Below are 20,847 nucleotides of genomic sequence, written 5' to 3' on the forward strand. Positions count from 1 at the left end.
CTTTCTTCTAAATTTGTGTAACCGATTTGTCCACAGGAATTAAATTTCTTTAAAATAATTTTCAGTAGGCCAGTGTCAATGCTAGAAGATATTTGAATGAGCCTCCCAGTGAGGTGAAATTCTTCTCTGCCATCTTCTAAGGAAGGTCACTCAAATATTTTTGTTGCTATAAAATCTGAAGACTCCTTGTTCCTATGGAACACTTGGATGGTGACATGACCCTGATACCCAATGGCCTGAGTGCTAGGAAGTCAGGAGGCATCCAGAATAGGTCTGGTTCCTAAGAGTGCCACTAGTGGTGCTGGGCCCTGGTTGCAGAAGGACAGTTTTGTCCAAGGCTTTGAGAGCACCAATAATTTTCTGCCCCCACTTTTTGTCTTTCTCTCGATAAGGTTAGTGAAAAGTTAAAGGAAACATAAGCCACTAAGCCCATTAGAGGTTAATAATCTTTCCCATTAGAATTGTATGTGAACAAACTTATACTTTGCTTTCTCTTTGTTTTTGACACAAATTTATAGTTTCTTTACTTCAACTAAAAATTTTCACTTAAAAGTTATTTAATAACTTTATTGAGATATAATACACATAGCATATAGTTCACCTGGTAAAGTGTACAATTCAGAGATGTTTAGTATTTTCAGACTCGTGTAACAATTATCACAGTCATTTTAAAAACGTTTTCTTTGCCTCAAAAAGAAACCTTGTACCCATGAGCAGCCACTCCCTATTTTCCCCCCAAAGCTCTCCATCCCTAAGCAAATACCAATTTCCTTTCTGGCTGTGTGGATTTCCCTATTCTTGACTTTTCATATAAATGCAATCATACAATGTATGATCTTTGTGACTGGCTTCTTTCATTCAAGATGTATTACTCAAGCTGGACATAGTGGTGCATATCTATAATCCCAATGGCTTGGGAGGAAAAGGCAGGAGCATCACAAGTTTGAGGTCAAACTTGGCAACTTAGCAGGATCCTTTCTCAAAATAAAATATAAGAAAAAGGATGGGGATGAGGCTCAGTGGTAGAGTGCCCTGAGTTTTCTATATTGACAGAACTATTAGGAGATAGATAGATCAATAGATATTTGAGAAGGGCTTCTTTAGGAGAATTGGCTCACATGAATTATTGTGATTAAGTCCTACAATAGATCATCTATTGTGATGATGCTGGTAGCATGACCCAGTCCTAGTTTGAAAGCCTCAGAACCAGAGAAGCTGAAGGTATAACTCTCTGATGGAGACTAGAGAACTGAGTGCTGAGGGGAAGGGGCATTGATGTTAGTTCTGGAACCCAAAAGCCAAGGAACCTTGAGTTCTCACATTCAAGGGCAAAAGAGGAAGAGAAAACAAGAATTTGCCCTAACTCCACCTTTTGGTTTCATCTGGACCTTTAGCAGATTAGAGAGTGCCCACCTGCATTGAGGGCAGATCTTCTCCACTCAGTCCACTGATACACATGCCAGTGTCCACCAGAAATGCCCTTGCAGAAATACCCAGAAATAATGTATTATTAGTTTTATAGGTATCTTTTATCTAGTGAAGTTGACACCCCAAATTAACCATCATATAAGATTTGTCCATATTGTAACATGTATCTTTCCTACTTTTATGTGAGGCAGATTACAAATACTATTCAGGATTTATGACAATTTTTTTTGTTAGAGTGTGTATTATTGTCTTTTTTTTTGACCATATATTGACTACTTAAATAGATTAATAATCAAAAAGAATATCTCATTTCTTTATAGAACTAATTTGTTCATAAATGTTTTAAATGATGTTATACCATTGGTTAAAATGAACATATTTCTGCAGTCATTTACATAAATTTTTGAATTGTCTGAAAATAAGAGTGTAGTGTCCTAGCATAGTTTCAATGTTTTGCCTGCCAATAAATTTGTCATTTACATGTATTTCAGATAAATTGATATTACATGGCATCCTCTGGGGCAAAACTATTCCAAAGTAGAAGTCTCAGAGTCTGAAAATAAATCTAACCTATCACGTTGAATTTGAGGATTTTAGAATTTTACCTACAAACCTGAGATTTTATTATGAACTAAATCCACATCACCTTTGTTTCACAATACAAAAGGAAATGATTTTATATGACACTATCAGAGCAAATGACTTTTAATCATTGCTTTTCTATTTATTTTCATAACTTAATATTTTGTTGTTTCCTTTAACCTTTTACTGTTGCTGATTATTTTCAGATAAATGCAGTATCACTCTATCTTCTTTACCTTGTGGAAATGATTTCCTCAGGACTCCAGATTATCTATAACACTGATGAGGTATGATTTCCCCCAATTCTTTACTATTAAATTTTATCTCTGAAAGTATTTTTTGTTTTACATAAAAATGGGTTATTCTTAAATCAGATAATGAATTTGGATAGTGTATCAAAAGGTCTGTATTTTCAATGCACAATACATTTTTTAAATGAGCACAATATTTAAGATGGTAAACTTAACTCCCATAAAGGTTCTATTTCAGGTATTCTGAAATAAAATGTACAACTTTCAAAAAATTTTAGTAACAATGAAAGTGAAATAAAGGTTCCAGATTTTCTCAGTTATTATGTCTTTTCACACCAAGGCTTTTTATAACATCCATTTAAAAGTGGAAAGATACTTTTATCATATTATTTGTATTTGTAGGACCTCAGTAGGGTTCTTCATGTTTTTCAAAAGACAAATACCAGGTTCTTTTTCTTACTAGGAAAATTGAAAAGGATTTATATCCCGAAGTTGAGAAACTTTTCTTTCATAGGCACTGATGCCTGAATACTCAGGCATACATGCTGACACACTATGAAATGTGCCAGAGTGGCAGCAAAAAAGCTTTTTGTTATTCTAGTGGGTACATACAATGAGAACTCGATAGAGTAGGGATTCTATATATACTTGTTATTCCTCCTGTCATCTGGGCAGGGAAGAATAATTATTGTGTATACTAAACACCAAAATAATAATTGGACTATGCTGAGGGTGTTTTGAAATAGGTAGAAGTAATTCTGTTCTTTAGTAGTTCATATTTTTGTAAAGTAAGTAAAGACTATTAAAATGTGAAGGTAAATAATGACAAAGAAATAATAATAGCCTATTGTGCTTTCTTATATTTTGGTTATCTTTTATTTAATTCATCACACAACTCTGGGTTTTGTTTTATTCAAATACTTATTAGTTTTTATAATACTGCATATAATGCTATTCAAACATTTTGAGTGGAGCTGGAGCTGAAGACTCATTTCAATCTTAATGAGCATCCTAAAATATAAAATAAATAAAAGAGGTGTGACTCTGACTAAAGAGAAAAGGGTTTCTACAACCAGCTTGTTTAGCTTTTCATTTTTTTCACCCATAGACGTTTCAAAGCACTAGGAGACATATTCCAGGTTCCAGTAGAACACAGTATGATAATCATTTACAATAACCAGCAACTAACATCGTTGTGGCAAGTGATTTCATACTGATATTACTTGTGGCAAAATGTTAGTGGTGAAATTGTGTTAGTTAGCACTGGCTTTGTTTTGCTTGATATTTCAGTTTACTTTTAAATTATGTGTTGCTTTGTCAACATCTACTTTAATTATTTAAATCTTAATGTGTCAACTGCCATTTTTCATAAATATGATAGTTTTAACTTTTTCATTGTCTTTTATATAGCTTATGTATACTTAAGTAATTTTTAATATTTCTTTCTTAAAATTTTTAAATTTTTTTCTTGGCCTTATAATTTTTATCTGGAGCATATAAAATTGCTATATAGTAATATCAATAGTCTTTATTGTATACACAATAAAGAATAAGAATCCTAGAATAATAAAATGTATCATTGCTGCTCACCATCTTTTTCCTTGAGATTTCCTTGATATTCAGGGATCATAGGGGTTATAGGCAATAAATTGACCTGCACAGAATTTTTTGGTGAATGAAGCTCCTTTTTCTATTTTAGAGAATTTAATCCTTTGAAAGGTGGTAAAGATGACTATTATCTTTTCTGATTGTACCTTATGCCCTGGATTGGAAAGTGCTCTATCTCTTCTTCAATTCCTAGGTACATTCAGATTTAGGGCAATCCGTGGACCTTGAAGACTGTGAGGCTGCCACTTATTTCCTTTCATGTTTTTTTTTTTAAATATTTATTTTTTAGTTGAAGTTGGAAACAATACCTTTGTTTTATTTATTTATTTTTATGTGGTGCTAAGGATCAAAGCCAGGGCCTTGCACATGCTAGGTGAGAGCTCCACCACTGAGCCACAACCCCAGCCCCTCTTTTTATGTTTACTATCAAATTTTAAGTTTGCTAAAATTCTTCTTTGTCTTAGTATTGAAAAATTTGGGGATATACATTCATGTATACATACATGCACAATATAATGTATATGCAACATATACATTACAATGTCTGTATTTTTTTTCAACACTAGGGATTAAACAACTACCACTGATTATATGTCCAGCCATTTGTTTTTATTTTTAGACAGGATCTCCTTAAGTTTCCCATACTGGCCTCAAGCTTGAGATCCTCCTTCCTCAATCTCTGGAGTTGCTGGGATTAAAGGTGAATGCCACTGCTCCCAGCTCACTTTTGTTTTTCTAATACACTATTTTCCTTCTTTTTGTAAGTCATTATCATATCCTTATTGATTCTTTTGTTGTTACAAACTTTGCATCCACAGGGTAGTTCTTTAAGGAGAGGTTCATTTTCTTAAGGATCTTGTGTACTCTTACTGAGGTTCTGTGAACACACTGATTTCCAATGTTTGTGGTGATAAGTTGTATTAGAGATTATTTTTAAGTCAGATTATTTTTAAGTCAGTGTGTGTGCTAATTTTCTAACATCTTTCATAGCCCACACAGATGTGTCATGTATCCTGGGATCTTAGTCTTCATTGGTATCTGTCAGTCTTGCAGTAGACATTTACAGATTTTTTTTAAAATTTTTATTGTTGGTTGTTCAAAACATTACATAGTTCTTGACATATCATATTTCACACTTTGATTCAAGTGGGTTATGAACTCCCATTTTTACCCCGTATACAGATTGCAGAATCACATTGGTTACACATCCACTGATTTACATATTGCCATACTAGTGTCTGTTGTATTCTGCTGCCTTTCCTATCCTCTACTATCCTCCCTCCCCTCCCCTCCCCTCCCATCTTCTCTCTCTACCCCATCTACTATAATTCATTTCTCCCCCTTGTTTTTTTTTCCCTTTCCCCTCACTTCCTCTTGTATGTAATTTTGTATAACCATGAAGGTCTCCTTCTATTTCCATGCAGTTTCCCTTCTCTCTCCCTTTCCCTCCCACCTCTCATCCCTGTTTAATGTTAATCTTCTTCTCATGCTCTTCCTCCCTACTCTGTTCTTAGTTACTCTCCTTATATCAAAGAAGACATTTGGCATTTGTTTTTTAGGGATTGGCTAGCTTCACTTAGCATAATCTGCTCTAGTGCCATCCATTTCCCTGCAAATTCCATGGTTTTGTCATTTTTTAATGCAGAGTAATACTCCATTGTGTATAAATGCCACATTTTTTTAATCCATTCGTCTATTGAAGGGCATCTAGGTTGCTTCCACAGTCTTTCTATTGTGAATTGTGCTGCTATGAACATCGATGTAGTACTGTCCCTGTAGTATGCTCTTTTTAGGTCTTTAGGGAATAGACTGAGAAGGGGAATAGCTGGGTCAAATGGTGGTTCCATTCCCAGCTTTCCAGGAAATCTCCATACTGCTTTCCAAATTGGCCGCACCAATTTGCAGTCCCACCAGCAATGTTTCCCCACATCCTCGCCAGCACTTGTTGTTGTTTGACTTCATAATGGCTGCCACATCCCCAGCCCCCATAATGCAGTCTTTATCTCCACTAATGGAGATAACTCATTTATATCTGTTGGAGAGGGCAAAGTAGTGAACTTGGCACTCTGTGTCCCATTTCATCATTTAGAAATGGTTCAAAGAACTACCCTGAATTTATGTAAATACTGTTTGTTTTTCCTTTAGAATAATTTTTCTTGCCTTTTATAGAAAGCATTATTATATGAAAAGACATAATTCTTTTATAGAAGGAACTTTCTAGACTTTGAGTCTACAACTATAGAGTTCAAAAATACTCTGAAAGTAAATATTTGTAAGGTTAAAATTTGTCTTCCCTTTCTACATTTTGGATTTGTTTTTATATTTATTTATTTATTTTTATTTTGGGGGAGGCATACCAGGGATTGAACTCAGGGGCACCTAACCACTGAGCTACTTCCTCAACCCTGTTTTGTATTTTATTTAGAGACAGGGTCATACTGAGTTGCTTAGCACCTTGCTAAAGCTGGCTTTGAACTCTGAAGACTCCTGCTCCAGCCTCCTAAGCCCCTGGGATTATAGGTGTGCGCCACCATGTCTGGCTTCTTTTTATTTTTAATGAAAGTTTTAAAACCTCTAATTGTGTGTCTCTTCATTAAGTTCTATCAGCTAAACCTTTACACATGGGAGCATAGATACAACCTTAAAGTCGTTTAATGGTTCTTCCTCATGATTTTGCTGTTATATGACTCCAATTTTGATGCCTTTTAATGATTGGTCTCACAGTGTCATGTCATTTTAGAAAAAACATCACTCTTGATTATTTTTTTTATGAACTTGAATTTTAAGTGGAAAAAGCATTGAGTGAGGCTAATAATTGGAAGGTGGTCTATTGAGCCATTGTATTAACAGAAGTTTGTCTAATTGACCTACATATTCTTGTTCCCTTAGATAAATAAACCCAAGTGTTGCTTCCTTGGATAAAAGTTTGTTTATTGAGGAATGTCCTGGTATTTTCATTTTTCTTTTTAGTTCTTTAAAAGAAGGTTTGTTTGTTTGTTTACTTGGAATTGGGATTTAACCCAGAGGCACTTTACCCCTATTCTACATCCCCAGCTCTTTATATTTTTGACAGGGTCTTGCCGGGGCTGGTCTTGTACTTGGTGGTTTTTTTGCTTCATCTTCCCAAGTCATTGAGATTAGCTGTGTGCCATCATGTAGGGCTAATTGTTTATTTTTTTTTAAGCTACTGAGCTCAAGTAATTTGGTACTGCACTGAGTCCTCAGTACCTGTGCTGTCCCAAAAAGTAGTAAATAAATGTTATCTCAAAGTATGTGAGTCAGAAATTGGAAATAGCTATCAGCTGGGCCTACAGTCATCTGAAGGCTTTACTCAGGCTGGAAGACCTGCTTCTAAAATGGCTCACACAAAATGTTCATCATCTCTAGCAATTAGAGAAATGCAAATCAAAACTACCCTAAGATTTCATCTTACTCCAGTCAGAATGGCAATTATCAAGAATACAAGCAATAATAAGTGTTGACGAGGATGTGGGGAAAAAGGTACACTCATACATTGGTGGTGGCACTGCAAATTGGTGCAGCCACTATGGAAAGCAGTATAGAGATTCCTCAGAAACTTGGAATGTATCCACTATTTGACCCAGCTATCCCATTCCTTGGTCTATACCCAAAGGACTTAAAAATAGCATACTATAGTGATACAGCCACATTAACATTTATAGTAGGTCAATTCACAATAGCTAAACTATGGAACCAACCTAGATGCCCTTCAACAGATGAATGGATAAAGAAAATGTATACACACACTATGGAATATTACTCAGCCCTAAAGAATAATGAAATTATGGCATTTGCATGTAAATGGATGTAACTAGAGAATATCATACTAAATGAAATAAGCCAATTCCAAAAAACTGAAAGCCGAATGTTTTCTCTGATAAGCAAATGCTGATTCGTAGTGGGGTGGGGGATAAGGAAGAATGAAGGAACTTTGGTTTGTGTAGAGGGAGTGAAGAGAGGGGTGGGGTTGTGGGGATGGGATGGACAGTAGAAAGAGACAGATATTATTCTATGTACATGTATGATTACATTACTGGAGTGACTCTGAACTATGTACAGCAGATGAATAAGAACTTGTATTCCATTTGTGTAGTATATGTCAAAATGCACTCTAGTGTAAAATAAATAAGTTAATTAATTTTAAAAAGTAAATAAAATGGCTCACTCATGTGGCTGTTGCTAGGAGACCTTAGTTTCCCCCTGACTGTTAGCAGGGTTTGTCTCTATAGAGCTACTTCAGTGTCCTCACATTGTGGAATGTGCATTCTGTAGAACAAGTGATCCAAGAGAGCAAGATGCAAATACTGTGTTTCATGACCTAGCCTCTGAAGTCACACTCCATCACTTTATAATTTCTTACTTAATTACATATTTTAGTCCTATTTGGTATCGAAAGAAACTTACAAGATCTTAAATAATAGAAACTATAGGTGTGGTTGGGATTCAGACTACTATATTTAGCAGTAGGTTGTGGTTGAATTTTTTTTTTTAATGCACACTTGATTTTGGGGTATGAGGCTGATAAACAGGGATAAAACTCAGGGACACTTAACCACTGAACTACATCCTTATCCCTGTTTTGTATTTTATTTTGGGACAGGATCTCACTGAGTTGCTTAGCACCTCGCTTCTGCTGAGGCTGGCTTTGAACTCTTGATCTTCCTGCCTCAGCCTCCCCAGCTGCTGAGATTACAGGCATGCACCACCATGCCCAGTTTACACAGTGAATTCATCCTCTGATAGGGATTAACTGAGTGGTAGGGTGTCGCTGGAGGAGGTGAGAATTTGGGTCTAGCTTTGGGGTATATTTTGTATCTGGCAAGTGGAGACCACTCTCTCTGCTTCTGGATCATCATGTGAGCTGCTTCCTTCCACTACACTCTTCTGCCATGATGTTCTGCCTCACCTCAAGCCTTGAGGAATGGAGCCTCTGTGGATTGAGACCTCTGAAACCTGAGCCCCCAGATAAACTTTTCCTGCCCTGAATTTCTTCTGGTTGGGTCTTTTAGTCACAGCAGTGAAAAAGCTGACTAAAACATCATGTTACAACACTATGTTCAAGCCAGGGAGATCTGAGGTTTACATATTTATTCATGTTGGATGCCTGCATCCATTCATGCATCTTTGTGTGAATCTTGCAATCGTTTGGTAAATATTTTTTGAGTTTCTATGGACCAAACAGAATAGAGAATTGAGAAAAGAGATTGTCTTTAAAGTTATGAAATCCACATTATTATAGTGGAATAAAAAAAAGTTGATGAATATTTAGAATCTGGGATTTTATTCCAAGTTTGATGGAAAGCCATCTGGGATTTTGAGATAGAAGTGTGTTAAAACTTGAGTTATTTTTTAAAGAGATAACTTTGCTTTGTGGAGAATAAACCTAGGAGGACAAGATTGAGATAAAGGGATCAGTTCAGTTGTTTTAATACTCAAGAAGAAGAATGATTATAACTTAGACTGTATAGAGGTAAAATGGATAGCAGTGAGAGTTTATTTTTGAAAATGTTAACTTTGTAATGTTTATTCGACATTGAAGGAAAGCAGTCTTATAGATAGTTGGGTACCTTGTCAGTTTAGAAGTGAGGACTGGGCTGGAGATATGAATTTTGGAGTTACTCGCACAAGATTATATTTAAATCCCTAGAACTAGGTGACAGTACTTGGAAGGTGAATATAGCTGGAAAAGGGAGGGACTGAAAACTGGGCACATCAGCATGACAAAAAAAGAGCAAATATCCACCCAAGGGAATTGAAGAGGAAAGGTCAGACAAAAGAGAATGGAGTAAACTAGAAGCGAATGGAAGTACCTTAAGAAAGAGGGAATAATTAATAATGGAAAAAGGTAAGGACTGAAAATTGAGTGTTGTCTGTAAGTACTGTTGTTAGTGTAGGGTGACCATATCATTCATCTGCAAACCAGAATACTTTTGAAAGTGAAAAGGGGGTACTATTAGTAATGTTTTCAGGATACTAGATGTAAATCAGAATTGTGCAAACAGTATCACTTGAGTCATTGGTGAACTTGTGCAAAAGGCTTCTTGTGGGAATAGCAACTTTGGGAGAAAATAGAGGAGAAACAAAGAAATAACTTTTTTAGCAATTTTCTTGGTACGGGGTCACAGAATTGGGATACTAGCTAGAGGAGTGTGCAGAGTCAGGGGAGGATTGTGTTTGGAGTAGATGTTAGGCTGATGGGAAAGATCCAGTATACATGTAAAATTTGTTGGTTTGGACAGAAAAAAAGAAAGGACAAGTGAAAGAGCAAAGTTTTTGAATAGGCAAGGTATGATTGGATATTTTGCATTAGTGGAAGGGTTGTTTTTAGCTAGGATCCCTAATGATTCAGACAATGTAACAAGGAAGGAATGTGAATATAACCTAAATGTGTATTTGCATGATAATATATATAAAGGTTGATCTTATTCTGATTGTTTCTATTAGCTTGCTGAAATAGGAAGCAAGGATATCAGGTAAACATGAAAAGGGGCCTCAGGAAACCAAGTGTGCAAGAGGTTGAAGAAGGGGTGAATATTCACATGAGCTAAGAACCATTTTTGATAACTAATTTCTGTCATACCATGCTATATGATTGAAGACTTGACTTGAGTTACTAATTCTTGAAATTTTGTGGCAAGAACTGTTTAACCCAAACTAATGATTTGGGAATGATTTAATATCTAGAGCTCTCTTAGGGTATTCATCTGAAATGTTGCATAGAAGGCATCAATGTGTGACAACTTTGAGCTGGGTTCATTATATATCATTTGTTGCATATTCTTAACTCCCTATGTACATAATTATTTGAAATTTGACTTCTGTGTTTTGGAAGAATAAACGAATAATTCTATATGGTGAGTCTAAAAGACCAATCCTAGGTTCAATGATTCTCTAAGAGAACTCACAAAGAATTTGGGTCTAGCTTTGGGGTGTATATTTTGTATCTGGCACGTGATTATAGTCATTTATTGCCCTGAGGAGGATACAAAGGAAAATCAACCATGGAAAAAGATGCATGGAACAAGGCCCAGAGGAATTCTAGTGCAAACTTCCAACAGTCTTTTCTTCATATATTCATACAGAACATGCTTAATTCCTCAGCATGAATTGTGATAACACATGTAAAATGCTGTCTACTGTGTAAGCTCCTTAGAGACATGTTGCTGAAGATTTCATTGGGGGCTGGTCACTTACACACCGTCTGCTTAGGATGAACCACGTTTCAGACTCCTAGAAGGAAAGCAGTTCTTCGTCATAACATCTGTTTATGCCAAAGTATTGTTTGCATTAACAGTTCAGGTACATTAAACCACAATTGTAGCTTATTAATTATTCCTTAGTCCTGTTTATGAAAGGATATTTTATTATACATTATCTTAATTACAGAATTTCATAGCTATGTACATAAATGGTAAAAACTATTTTAGATGTTATCCTCTTTTGAGCATTTTGGCTATTCTATTAAGGCTAATCAGGAAGTAAAACAGTTCCTAACACAAATCAGAGTATGTGTTACCATTTGTTTATTAAAACCCCAGTGGTAAAATTATATATGAAGATTAACCCAGTAACCCCTTGTATATGAGCAATGTTAAATATTTGTGAGAATTCCAGTATTCTTCAATGCTGAACATCAAATGAGACAATGTAACTGTATCAAGTTTACTATGAAGCCATTTATTGTTTCAGAGACTTTTATTATTTTTTAGATATTCACCATTCTCAGGCATCTTGGCTTTCAGATCTTCAAGGTGTTGTTAGCAAAACTTTAGTGATATTGTTTCATTTAACTGAATTTTAAAATAAATTATGCTTCATAAATTTGTATTAATTTTTCATCTTTGTTTCTCTAACCTTTATTACATATTTTAAAGAAAACTATGTATTAACTCACAGTTTATGATTTATATGAATATTCAAAGAACTGTAAACTTCCAAGTATGATTAAGTATTTATTTTATGAATCTCAGATCCCACTTATTAATAATCCACTATGTATTTTTTTGTTAGATTTTTGGATTGTATTTTTCACTCTACAGCCTCTAATATTTGATATAAAGTTCTTTTGAATATTCTTTTATATCTTTAGGTTCTATAATGACTTCCCCTTCCCTAAGTTGATATTTTGTGGCAACTTGTTTTTCATGACTAGTCTTTCTTAATGGCTTTACAGTTTAATTAGACTGCTTAAAGAACCAGTTTTCAACTTCCCCATTCACAATAGCCTCAAAACAAAAAACAAAACAAAACAAAAAACTTGGGAATCAACTTAACAAAAGAGATGAAAGACCTCTACAATGAAACTACAGAACATTAAAGAAATAAATTAAAAAGACCTTAGAAGATGGAAATATCTCCCTTGTTCTTAGATAGGCAGAATTAAATTGCCAAAGTGACCATACTACCAAAAGCACTATACAGATTTAATGCAATTCCAATCAAAATCCCCATGACATTCCTCATAGAAATAGAAAAACAATCATGAAATTCATTTGGAAAAACAAGACATCCAGAATAGCCAAAGTAATTCTTAGCAAGAAGAGTGAAGCAGGCGGCATCACAATACCAGACCTTAAACTATACTTACAAAGCTATAATAACAAAAACGGCATGGTATTTGGCACAGCAGTGCCAATATAGACTTGTAGACCACTGGTACAAAATAGAGGACACAGAGAAAAATCCACATAAATACAGTAATCTCATACTAGACAAAAATGCCAAAAACATGCATTGGAGAAAGGATAGCCTCTTCAACAAATGGTGCTGGGAAAACTGGAAATCCATATGCAGCAAAATGAAATAAAGTCCCTATCTATCACCATGCACAAAACTGAACTCAAATGGCTCAAGGACCTAGGAATTAGACCAGAGACCCAGTACCTAATAGAAGAAAAAGTAGACCCAAATCTTTATCATGTGGGATTAGGCCCCTCCTTCCTTAACAAGACTCCTATAGCTCAAAAAATAAAATCAAGAATCAATAAATGGGATAGATTCAAACTGAAACGTTTCTTCTCAGCAAAAGAAACAATCAGTGAGGTGAAGAGAAAGTCTACAAAATGGAAGCAAATTTTTACCACACCCACATCATATAGAACACTGATCTAGAGGATATATAAAGAACTAAAAAAACTAAACACTAAAAAACAAACAACCCCATCAATAAACAGGCTAAGGAGCTGAACAGACACTTCTCAGAAGAAGATAAACAATCGATCAATAAATATATGAAAAAATATTCAACATCTCTAGCAATTAGAAAAATGCTCCATTCAGAATGGCAATTTTTAAGAAAAAAGCAATAATAAGTGTTGGCGAGGATGTGAGTTGAAAAGCACACTCATATATTGTGGGTGGGACTGCAAATTGGTGCCGCCAGTATGGAAAGCAATATGGAGATTCCTTGGAAAAGTGGGAATGAAATCACCTTTTGACCCAGCTATCCCACTCCTCGGTCTATACCCAGAGGACAGCATACTACAGTGAAGTAGCCACATCAATGATTATAGCAGCACAATTCACAATAGCTAAACTGTGGAATCAACCTAGATGCCCTTCAATGGATAAAGAAACTATGGTATATTTACATGATGGAATATTACACAGCATTAAAAGAGAATAAAATCATGTCATTTGCAGGTAAATGAATGGAATTGGAGAATAACATGCTAAGTGAAGTAAGCCAATTCCCCCAAACCAAAGGCCAGATGTGTTCTCTGATATGTGGATGCTAATCCATAATGGGTTGGGTGGGGGGTATGGGAGGAATGGAGAAACTTTGGATAGGGCAGTGGGGAGGGAGGGGGAGGGAGGAAGCATGGAGATAGGAAAGATTGTAGGATGAGATGGACATCATTTCCCTAGGTACATGTATGAAGACACAAATGATTTGTCTCTACTTCATGTACAACCAGAGAAATGAAAAATTGTGCTCCATGTGTGCAGTATAAACTTAAATGCATTCTACTGTCGTGTATAAAAAAATTATTACAAATTAATTAATTAAGCTTAAAAAAGAACCAGTTTTCAGCTTTGTTGAATTTTCTATAGTTTTTGTTCATTCATTTCTGTCCATACCTTTATGTTTAATTTATCCCTTTAAAGTTTTTTAAAATACTTTATTTTAGTTGTAGATTGACATAATAACTTATTTATTTATTTACTTATTTATCTATCTATCTATTTATTTATTTATTTATTTTATGTGGTTCTCACATAACCCAGTGCCTCACCTGTTCTAGGCAAGCACTCTTTCACTGAGCCACAACCCCAGCCCACAACTTTTTAATTTAGAAACTTTTTTATCATTGAATTTTTTGTTTTTTCTTTTGATACATATATGCACTTAAGGCTTTATATTTTCTCTACTTTTTAGTTACAGTCTAAATTTTTCTTATTTTTATTACCATTCAGTTAAAAATATCTTTTAGCCATCATTATTATTATTTTTGGCCGCCTGTTTGTTTCTAAATGTATTTCTTGATTTCTAAACATTTGAGTGTATTATATTTTTAAAATATTGATTTCTTGTTTTTATCTACACTGCTAGGAGAAACATACTCCATATGTTTTACTCCTTTCAGACTTGTTGAGATTTGCTTAGCATATGGTTATTATTATTAAATATTTTAGATAAACCTGACAAGCATTCTGTTGTGTTCATTGTTCCTTGTAATATTAATAAGGTAAACTGTGGCATACTATTCATGTCTTTTATATGCTATTGAATTTTCTGTCTTCTGCATTAGTCATTCTCTATGTAATTTTTTATTTCTCCATTTTAGAACTTTATGATTTAAGTATTATGTATGTATGTATATATGAATATGTGTGTTTGAAAGCATATGCAATTAATGCATATGATTTGGGATTGTTATACTTTTTTATAGACATGGAAGTGTCCCAGTTCAAGTCCCTTAAAATTTCTTTCTTATACTTTGTCTAAACCATTTCTGTTGATTAATATTTTATGGTATGTCTTTTTAAATTTTCTAAATTCTTATTTGTATGCTTTATATTTTGTAAACATCACTTTGTTTTTAAAACCAGCTTGGCAATTTGTGAATTTGTGAATTTATATTTAATATAAATATTGGTAATTTAGGTTAAATCATTCATGATTTTATTATTTGTTATTATTATCAGTTTTGTGTTTTTATACCCTTTTTTTGTCCTATTTTATAGGTCCTTTGGACTAATCAAATATTCATATCATTACATCTCCCTTCCTTTAGCTTATTAATTAGACTTTCTTTTATTACTCTTATACAAATTACTTTAGAAGTCACAATGTACACCTTAACCTTTTAGCATCTACTTGCCATTGTGCCATTTAATATTTATTTTAATTGTGCATATATTTCAAACTCCGTAAAGCATTAATATCATTTCTATATACAACAATATAGATGTATTGGTTTATATACACAAATGTCTTCACATGTACATTTCTGATGTTTATTTTTCTTTCCTAGGATAGTCTACCTGGGATTATTGTCCATTCCTTAGTTATTGTTTTTCTAAATATGTCTTGGTTTAATTTTAAATTTTGAAAGATACTTTAGGTTCATGTTTATTTTTTTTCCAAAACTTTAAATATGTCATTACATTGTCTTCTGGCTTCAGTTGCTTTTAAGAAGAAATCTGCTTCAGTTCTATTATTGCCTATATGAAAACATTATGTTTGGCTGCTTTTAAATATTTTGTCTTTATCATTGATTTTTATTAGTTTTACTAAGATGTGGGGGGTTGTATTTGTCCTTGGGTTTATAGAAGTTTTTTAATCTGGAGCTTTATGTCTTTCATAAGTTTCAAAATTTTCAGATATTATCTACTCAAATATTGCATATGCTCCATTTTTTATTTTCCTGTTACATTCACTTATCTGTAATTTCCTTGCATCTTGTTCCATTGTCTTTTAACTACTTTTTTGTATGCTTTTCACTATCCATTTTACTTTGATTTGGAATTTTTTTGCTGGTTTATCTTCTAATTCTCCAGCTTATATGTTCCAGTATGTGTAACTGTCTATTAAGCCCATCAAATGAATTTTATATTTTAGGCATTCTGCTTTTCAATTTTGAAATTTATGCTTGAATCATAAACAAATATACAAATAATTTTCACTTGAGTGTTTTATATTGATATCTTCTAAGAAATTCCCATTTTTAAATATATTTTTTTGAACTTTACTATTATTATAATTTTATGTTCTGTGCTTAATTACTTCAATGTATGGATTATCTGGGGATTTGTTAATGTGATCTGTTTTTTGTATCATTTTTTGATTTGATGTTGTCTTCTTTCATGCCTCTTGTACCTGGTAACTTTTATTTTTAAATTCTGTGCTTTTGCTATATTCAGAGTTGTGAAACTATCCCCATAATCACATTTTTAACATTGTCATCACCCCATGAAGTATCCTGGAACCCAATAACCATCATTCTCCATTTCTCCTTCCCCACTTCCCTTGAGAATCACTATTCTTCTTTCTTTCACTTTGGATTTGTTTATTTGCTAATGTATTAATGGAGTCAAACAGTATGTGGCTTTTTTGTATAGCCTTTTTCATTTACTGCATTTTCAGACATTTATATTCAATTTGTATTGTAACATGATTCAGTATGTCATTCACTTTAATGACTGAATATGTTTCAGAGTGTGTGTGTGTGTGTGTGTGTGTGTGTGTGTGTGTGTGTATCACTTTATATATATACTAGAGAATTAACACAGGCATGCTTTGTCACTGAGCTATATCCCCAGTCCTTTTTCTTTTTCTTTTTTTATTTCTTGGGGCTACTGGGGAAAGAACTCAGGGGCAGTCAACCACTGAGCCACATCCCCAGCCTTGTTTTACATTTTATTTAGAAACAGGGTATCACCGAGTTGCTTAGCATCTTCCTTTTTGCTGAGGCTGGCTTTGAACTCACAGTCCTCCTACCTCAGCCTCCTGAGTCGCTGGGATTACAGGCATGAGCAACAACGCCCAACTTTATTTTTCATTTTGAGTCTCAATAAGTTACTTAATGCCTTGCAAAGTTGCTCAAACTTGCAGTCTTCTTGCCTCAGTCTCCCAAGGCACTGGGATTTGAGGCATGTTCCACTATGGCCAGCATATATTTTTTATCCATTCATTAGTTGCTGAGTATTTTGGTGATTTCTACTTTTTTACTATTACAAATAATTCTGTTTATAAAATTCATGTACAAGTTTTTGTAGATTTGTCTTAAATTTTCCTTGATGTATACAAGTGTTCATGTGTAGGCATACATTCATTTTCCTGGGCATATACCTAGAAGTAGAATCACTAGGCCACATGATAACTTAATGTTCAACTTTTTGAGGAACTACTAAATGGTTTTTCAAAGTTAACACATCATTTAACAGTCTCATCAGTAAAAGAGGATGTGGTTTCATAACACCCTGCCAATTACTTCTTGTTTTCTTGTGTCACCATTCTTATTGGTCTGAAGCAGTATTTCATTGTGATTTTGATTTGCATTTCTTGAGTTAATAATGATGTTCAGCGTCTTTTAGGTAGTCTTTTATTGGTCGTTGGTTTATTGTTGTTGAAGAAACATCTGTTCATGATCCTGGCTTTTTTTTTTTTTTTGAGTATGAATTGAACAAATACTTTACCAACTGAGCTACATCCCCACCTTTCATTTGCCCCTTTTAAATTCCATTATTTGTCCTTTAATTATTGAATTATGAGTTCTTCTGTAACCTGGGAACTAACTCTTTTCTGATATGTGATTTGTAAACATTTTCTCCTATTCTGTGGATTTTCTTGAAATTGTATTTTAAGGAAAAAAAGTCACTTTACTTTAATAGAATCCAATTTATCAAAATTTTCTTTTGTTACTTATGCTTTGTGTCATAGGTATTTTAAATATCTTCCAGTGAGGTTTTGTAGTTTTCAATATATGTCCTTTATCCATTTTAAATTTTATTTCTGAATATTTTACTTTGTATGCTATTGTAAATGGAGTTTTAAAATTTCATTTTCAGAATATTCTTTGCTAGTATATAGAAATGCAGTAGAGTTTTGCATCTTGATCTTATATCCTGCAACTTTGTATTTGTTTAACAGTTTTTAAAAATTCCTTATTCTATGAAGAATATCATGTCATTTGCAAATAGTGAAAGTTTACCTGTTCATTTCTAGTAGTGTTGGTCTTCAAATCTTCTACTTCTTGGTTTTCTTAGCAAGAGCCTTGTTATGGTTTAGATCTGGAATATTCCCTAAAGGCTCAAAATTGAAGACTTGGTCCCCAGTTCAGCAATGTTCAGAGGTGGGGATTTGGGGAGGTAATTGGATCATGAGAGCTGTGACCTCATCAATGAATTGAATCATTGAAGGATTCATAGCTGAATGCATAATTGGAAAAATTGTTTTTAGAAAATTAGAAATTTTAAGAGGTTAGATCTAGTTGAAGAGAATGCATCCCTGAGGTGGGCCATCAGGGATTTTGTCTCCAGCCTAGCTCCTTCCCCTCTCTCTGCCTCCAGGCTACAGGGAGGTTAGCAGCTTTATTTTATCACATCCTTGCACCATGATATCCCTCACCACAGGTATAGAAAGAATGGAGCCATCTGAACGTGGACTGAAATTTCTGAAATTTTGAGCTAAAATAAATCTTTCCTCCATAATGATTTGTTCCAAAGATAAAAAGCTGATCAATATAACCCTCCAGTAGTTGAATACAAGTGGTAAAAGTGAAGATTCTAGTCTAGTTTCTGATCTTAGAGGGAAATCTCATCATTTACTATTTACTATGATGTTACATGTGAGTTTGTAGATACCTTTCACCAGATTGAGAAAGTTTTCTTATATTCGTAGTTTCTTGAGTATTTTCATCTTGAAAAGTTGTTGGATTCTTTCAGATACTTCTGTATCTGTTGAAAAGATTTTTTTTAATCTGTTCATCTGAGTTATTTCTTTAGTTGACTTATTTTGAACTAACTTAAAATATGTGGAATAAATTCTACTTGATGTATAATTCTTTTTATATGTTACTAGATTTTTTTCATATTTGTTTTGAGGAGTTTTCACTAATTCTCAGATATTGGTATATAGTGTGTATGTGTGAGAGACAGACTTGTCTATCTGGCTATGGTATAATGCTAATGACCTCATAGAATGAATTAGGAAGTGTTTTCCCTCTTCTGTTTTCTGGAAGAATTTGTGAAGTGTTGGTATTCATTCTACTTTGAATGATTAGTAACATTTATCAGTAAAGTTAGCTACGTCTGGGCTTAATGGGAAGAATTTTGATTATTTTTTCAATTTCTTATCATATACATGTTTTCTATTACTTCTTGAATTAGTTTCTGAAGTTTGTGTTCTTCTAGGAATTTGTCCTTTTTATCTGTTATCTAAATTGTTGGCATACAATTGTTCGTACTATTGACTTTAATTTTTTTTCTCTAAGCTTTGTCTCCTCTTTCATTTCTGATTTTAATAATTTGAGTCTTATTCCTTTTTTTCCTTGGTGAACCCTTGCCAAAAGTTCATCAATTTTGTTGATCTTTTCAAAGAATCAACTTTTGGTTTTATTAATTTTTCTATTCTGTATTTTATTTGTCTTCTAGACTTTATTATTTCTGTTTTTCTGTTGAATTTGGGTTCATTTTGTTGGTATTTTTCTAGTTTCTTCAGGTAGAAAGTTAAGATTATTGATTTTAAATATTTCTTCTTTTGAAAAAACTAATTTAAAGCTATAAATTGCCTTCTGTTTATTGTTTATGTACATTCTGCTAGTTTCGATGTATTTTGATTTTGTGTTCATTCATCTCAGTGCATTTTCTAATTTCTCTTGTGACTTCTTTGACCCATTGGTATTTAGTAGTTTCTTTTTTAATTCTCATGTAGTTGTGAACCTTCCATATTTCCCTCTGTTATTTTTTATTTCATCCCATAGTGCCATACTTAATTTCTATAAAATTATTTTATTATTAGAAAATTATTATTCTATAAAATTATTGAATGATTATTCTTATTATTGCTATCTACTCAAAATTTTATTTTTATTGCCTTTAATAATTTATTTCTCTTTATTGATTTTGTCAGTTTGATAAGATATCTTTCTTAAGGGTTCCTTTAGTTCCTTATATATACTTTCCTTTATCTCTTTGATTGATTGAAATAGTTAAAGTCTTTACTTAGCAAGTCCAGTGTTTGAGCTTCATTAGGAACAGTTTCTGTTCTTTTTTTTTTTTTTTCAAGATGTGGCCCTCCTCCCCAGTATATGGTGGTATTAATGTTTGTATTGGTGGTCTTATCTGTTTGTTTAATAGCTTTCCTGAAAAAATTTCTGTGAATTCATAAGTTTGTCACATATGACCTTTGAAGTCTTTGCTCAGGTAGCTAAGTGATAAATGATTGAACCAAGATTTATTCAAATACTTTGAATCTACAAGTCTCTAAGACTTTGTAGAGGTCCTCTGTTTGGGGGATACTACTTGACAGCTCTCATAGTCGGTGCACAGCTTTATAGCTTTATAGCTGCCTGAGAGACAGTACCATGTAAGAACAAGGCAACTAAATCTCTACTGTCCATCTTCAGGAATTGAGTGAGTATCTGTTTTATGCCAGGCCTTTGCTTGGGACATTTAACCTTGCTATACTATTCTAATACAAATGCTGTTTTAATATCCTGAATATTCATACCCATTTTTGAGCAACGTATTTAAGAAGTTCTTAGAATTCATCTATTAACTTGAGATTCCTGTTACTTTATTGATTTAATAATCAGGCACTGAACTTATACTTAGGTTCAAATTAATATCTCTGATTTTTTTTAACTAAGATCAAACTCAAGTATTTATATAGAAAATAATTTTGGAAGTTTTGTTGTATGTATATATAGCTGTTATTGAATAAACTTAGGTTTATCATATTTGTAAAAAAATTGTTCTGTGATTATCTGGAATTTATATTCCAATCTAGCTC

The 20,847-nt window shown here is 33.5% G+C and overlaps 1 protein-coding gene across 2 annotated transcripts in view; it reads left to right on the forward strand.

The window, feature by feature from the left end:
• Positions 1-20,847, forward strand: part of PHKB (phosphorylase kinase regulatory subunit beta) — a 223,515-nt gene that overhangs the window by 43,565 nt on the left and 159,103 nt on the right. For both annotated transcript variants that reach the window (XM_081273845.1, XM_081273844.1), the window contains exon 6: positions 2,217-2,297. In XM_081273845.1, the coding sequence (XP_081129971.1) occupies positions 2,217-2,297 (81 nt within the window). The remainder of the gene's footprint in view (positions 1-2,216; positions 2,298-20,847) is intronic.

Source organism: Spermophilus citellus, assembly GCF_964194105.1.
Source record: "Spermophilus citellus genome assembly, chromosome: 18".
Lineage (NCBI taxonomy): Eukaryota > Metazoa > Chordata > Mammalia > Rodentia > Sciuridae > Spermophilus > Spermophilus citellus.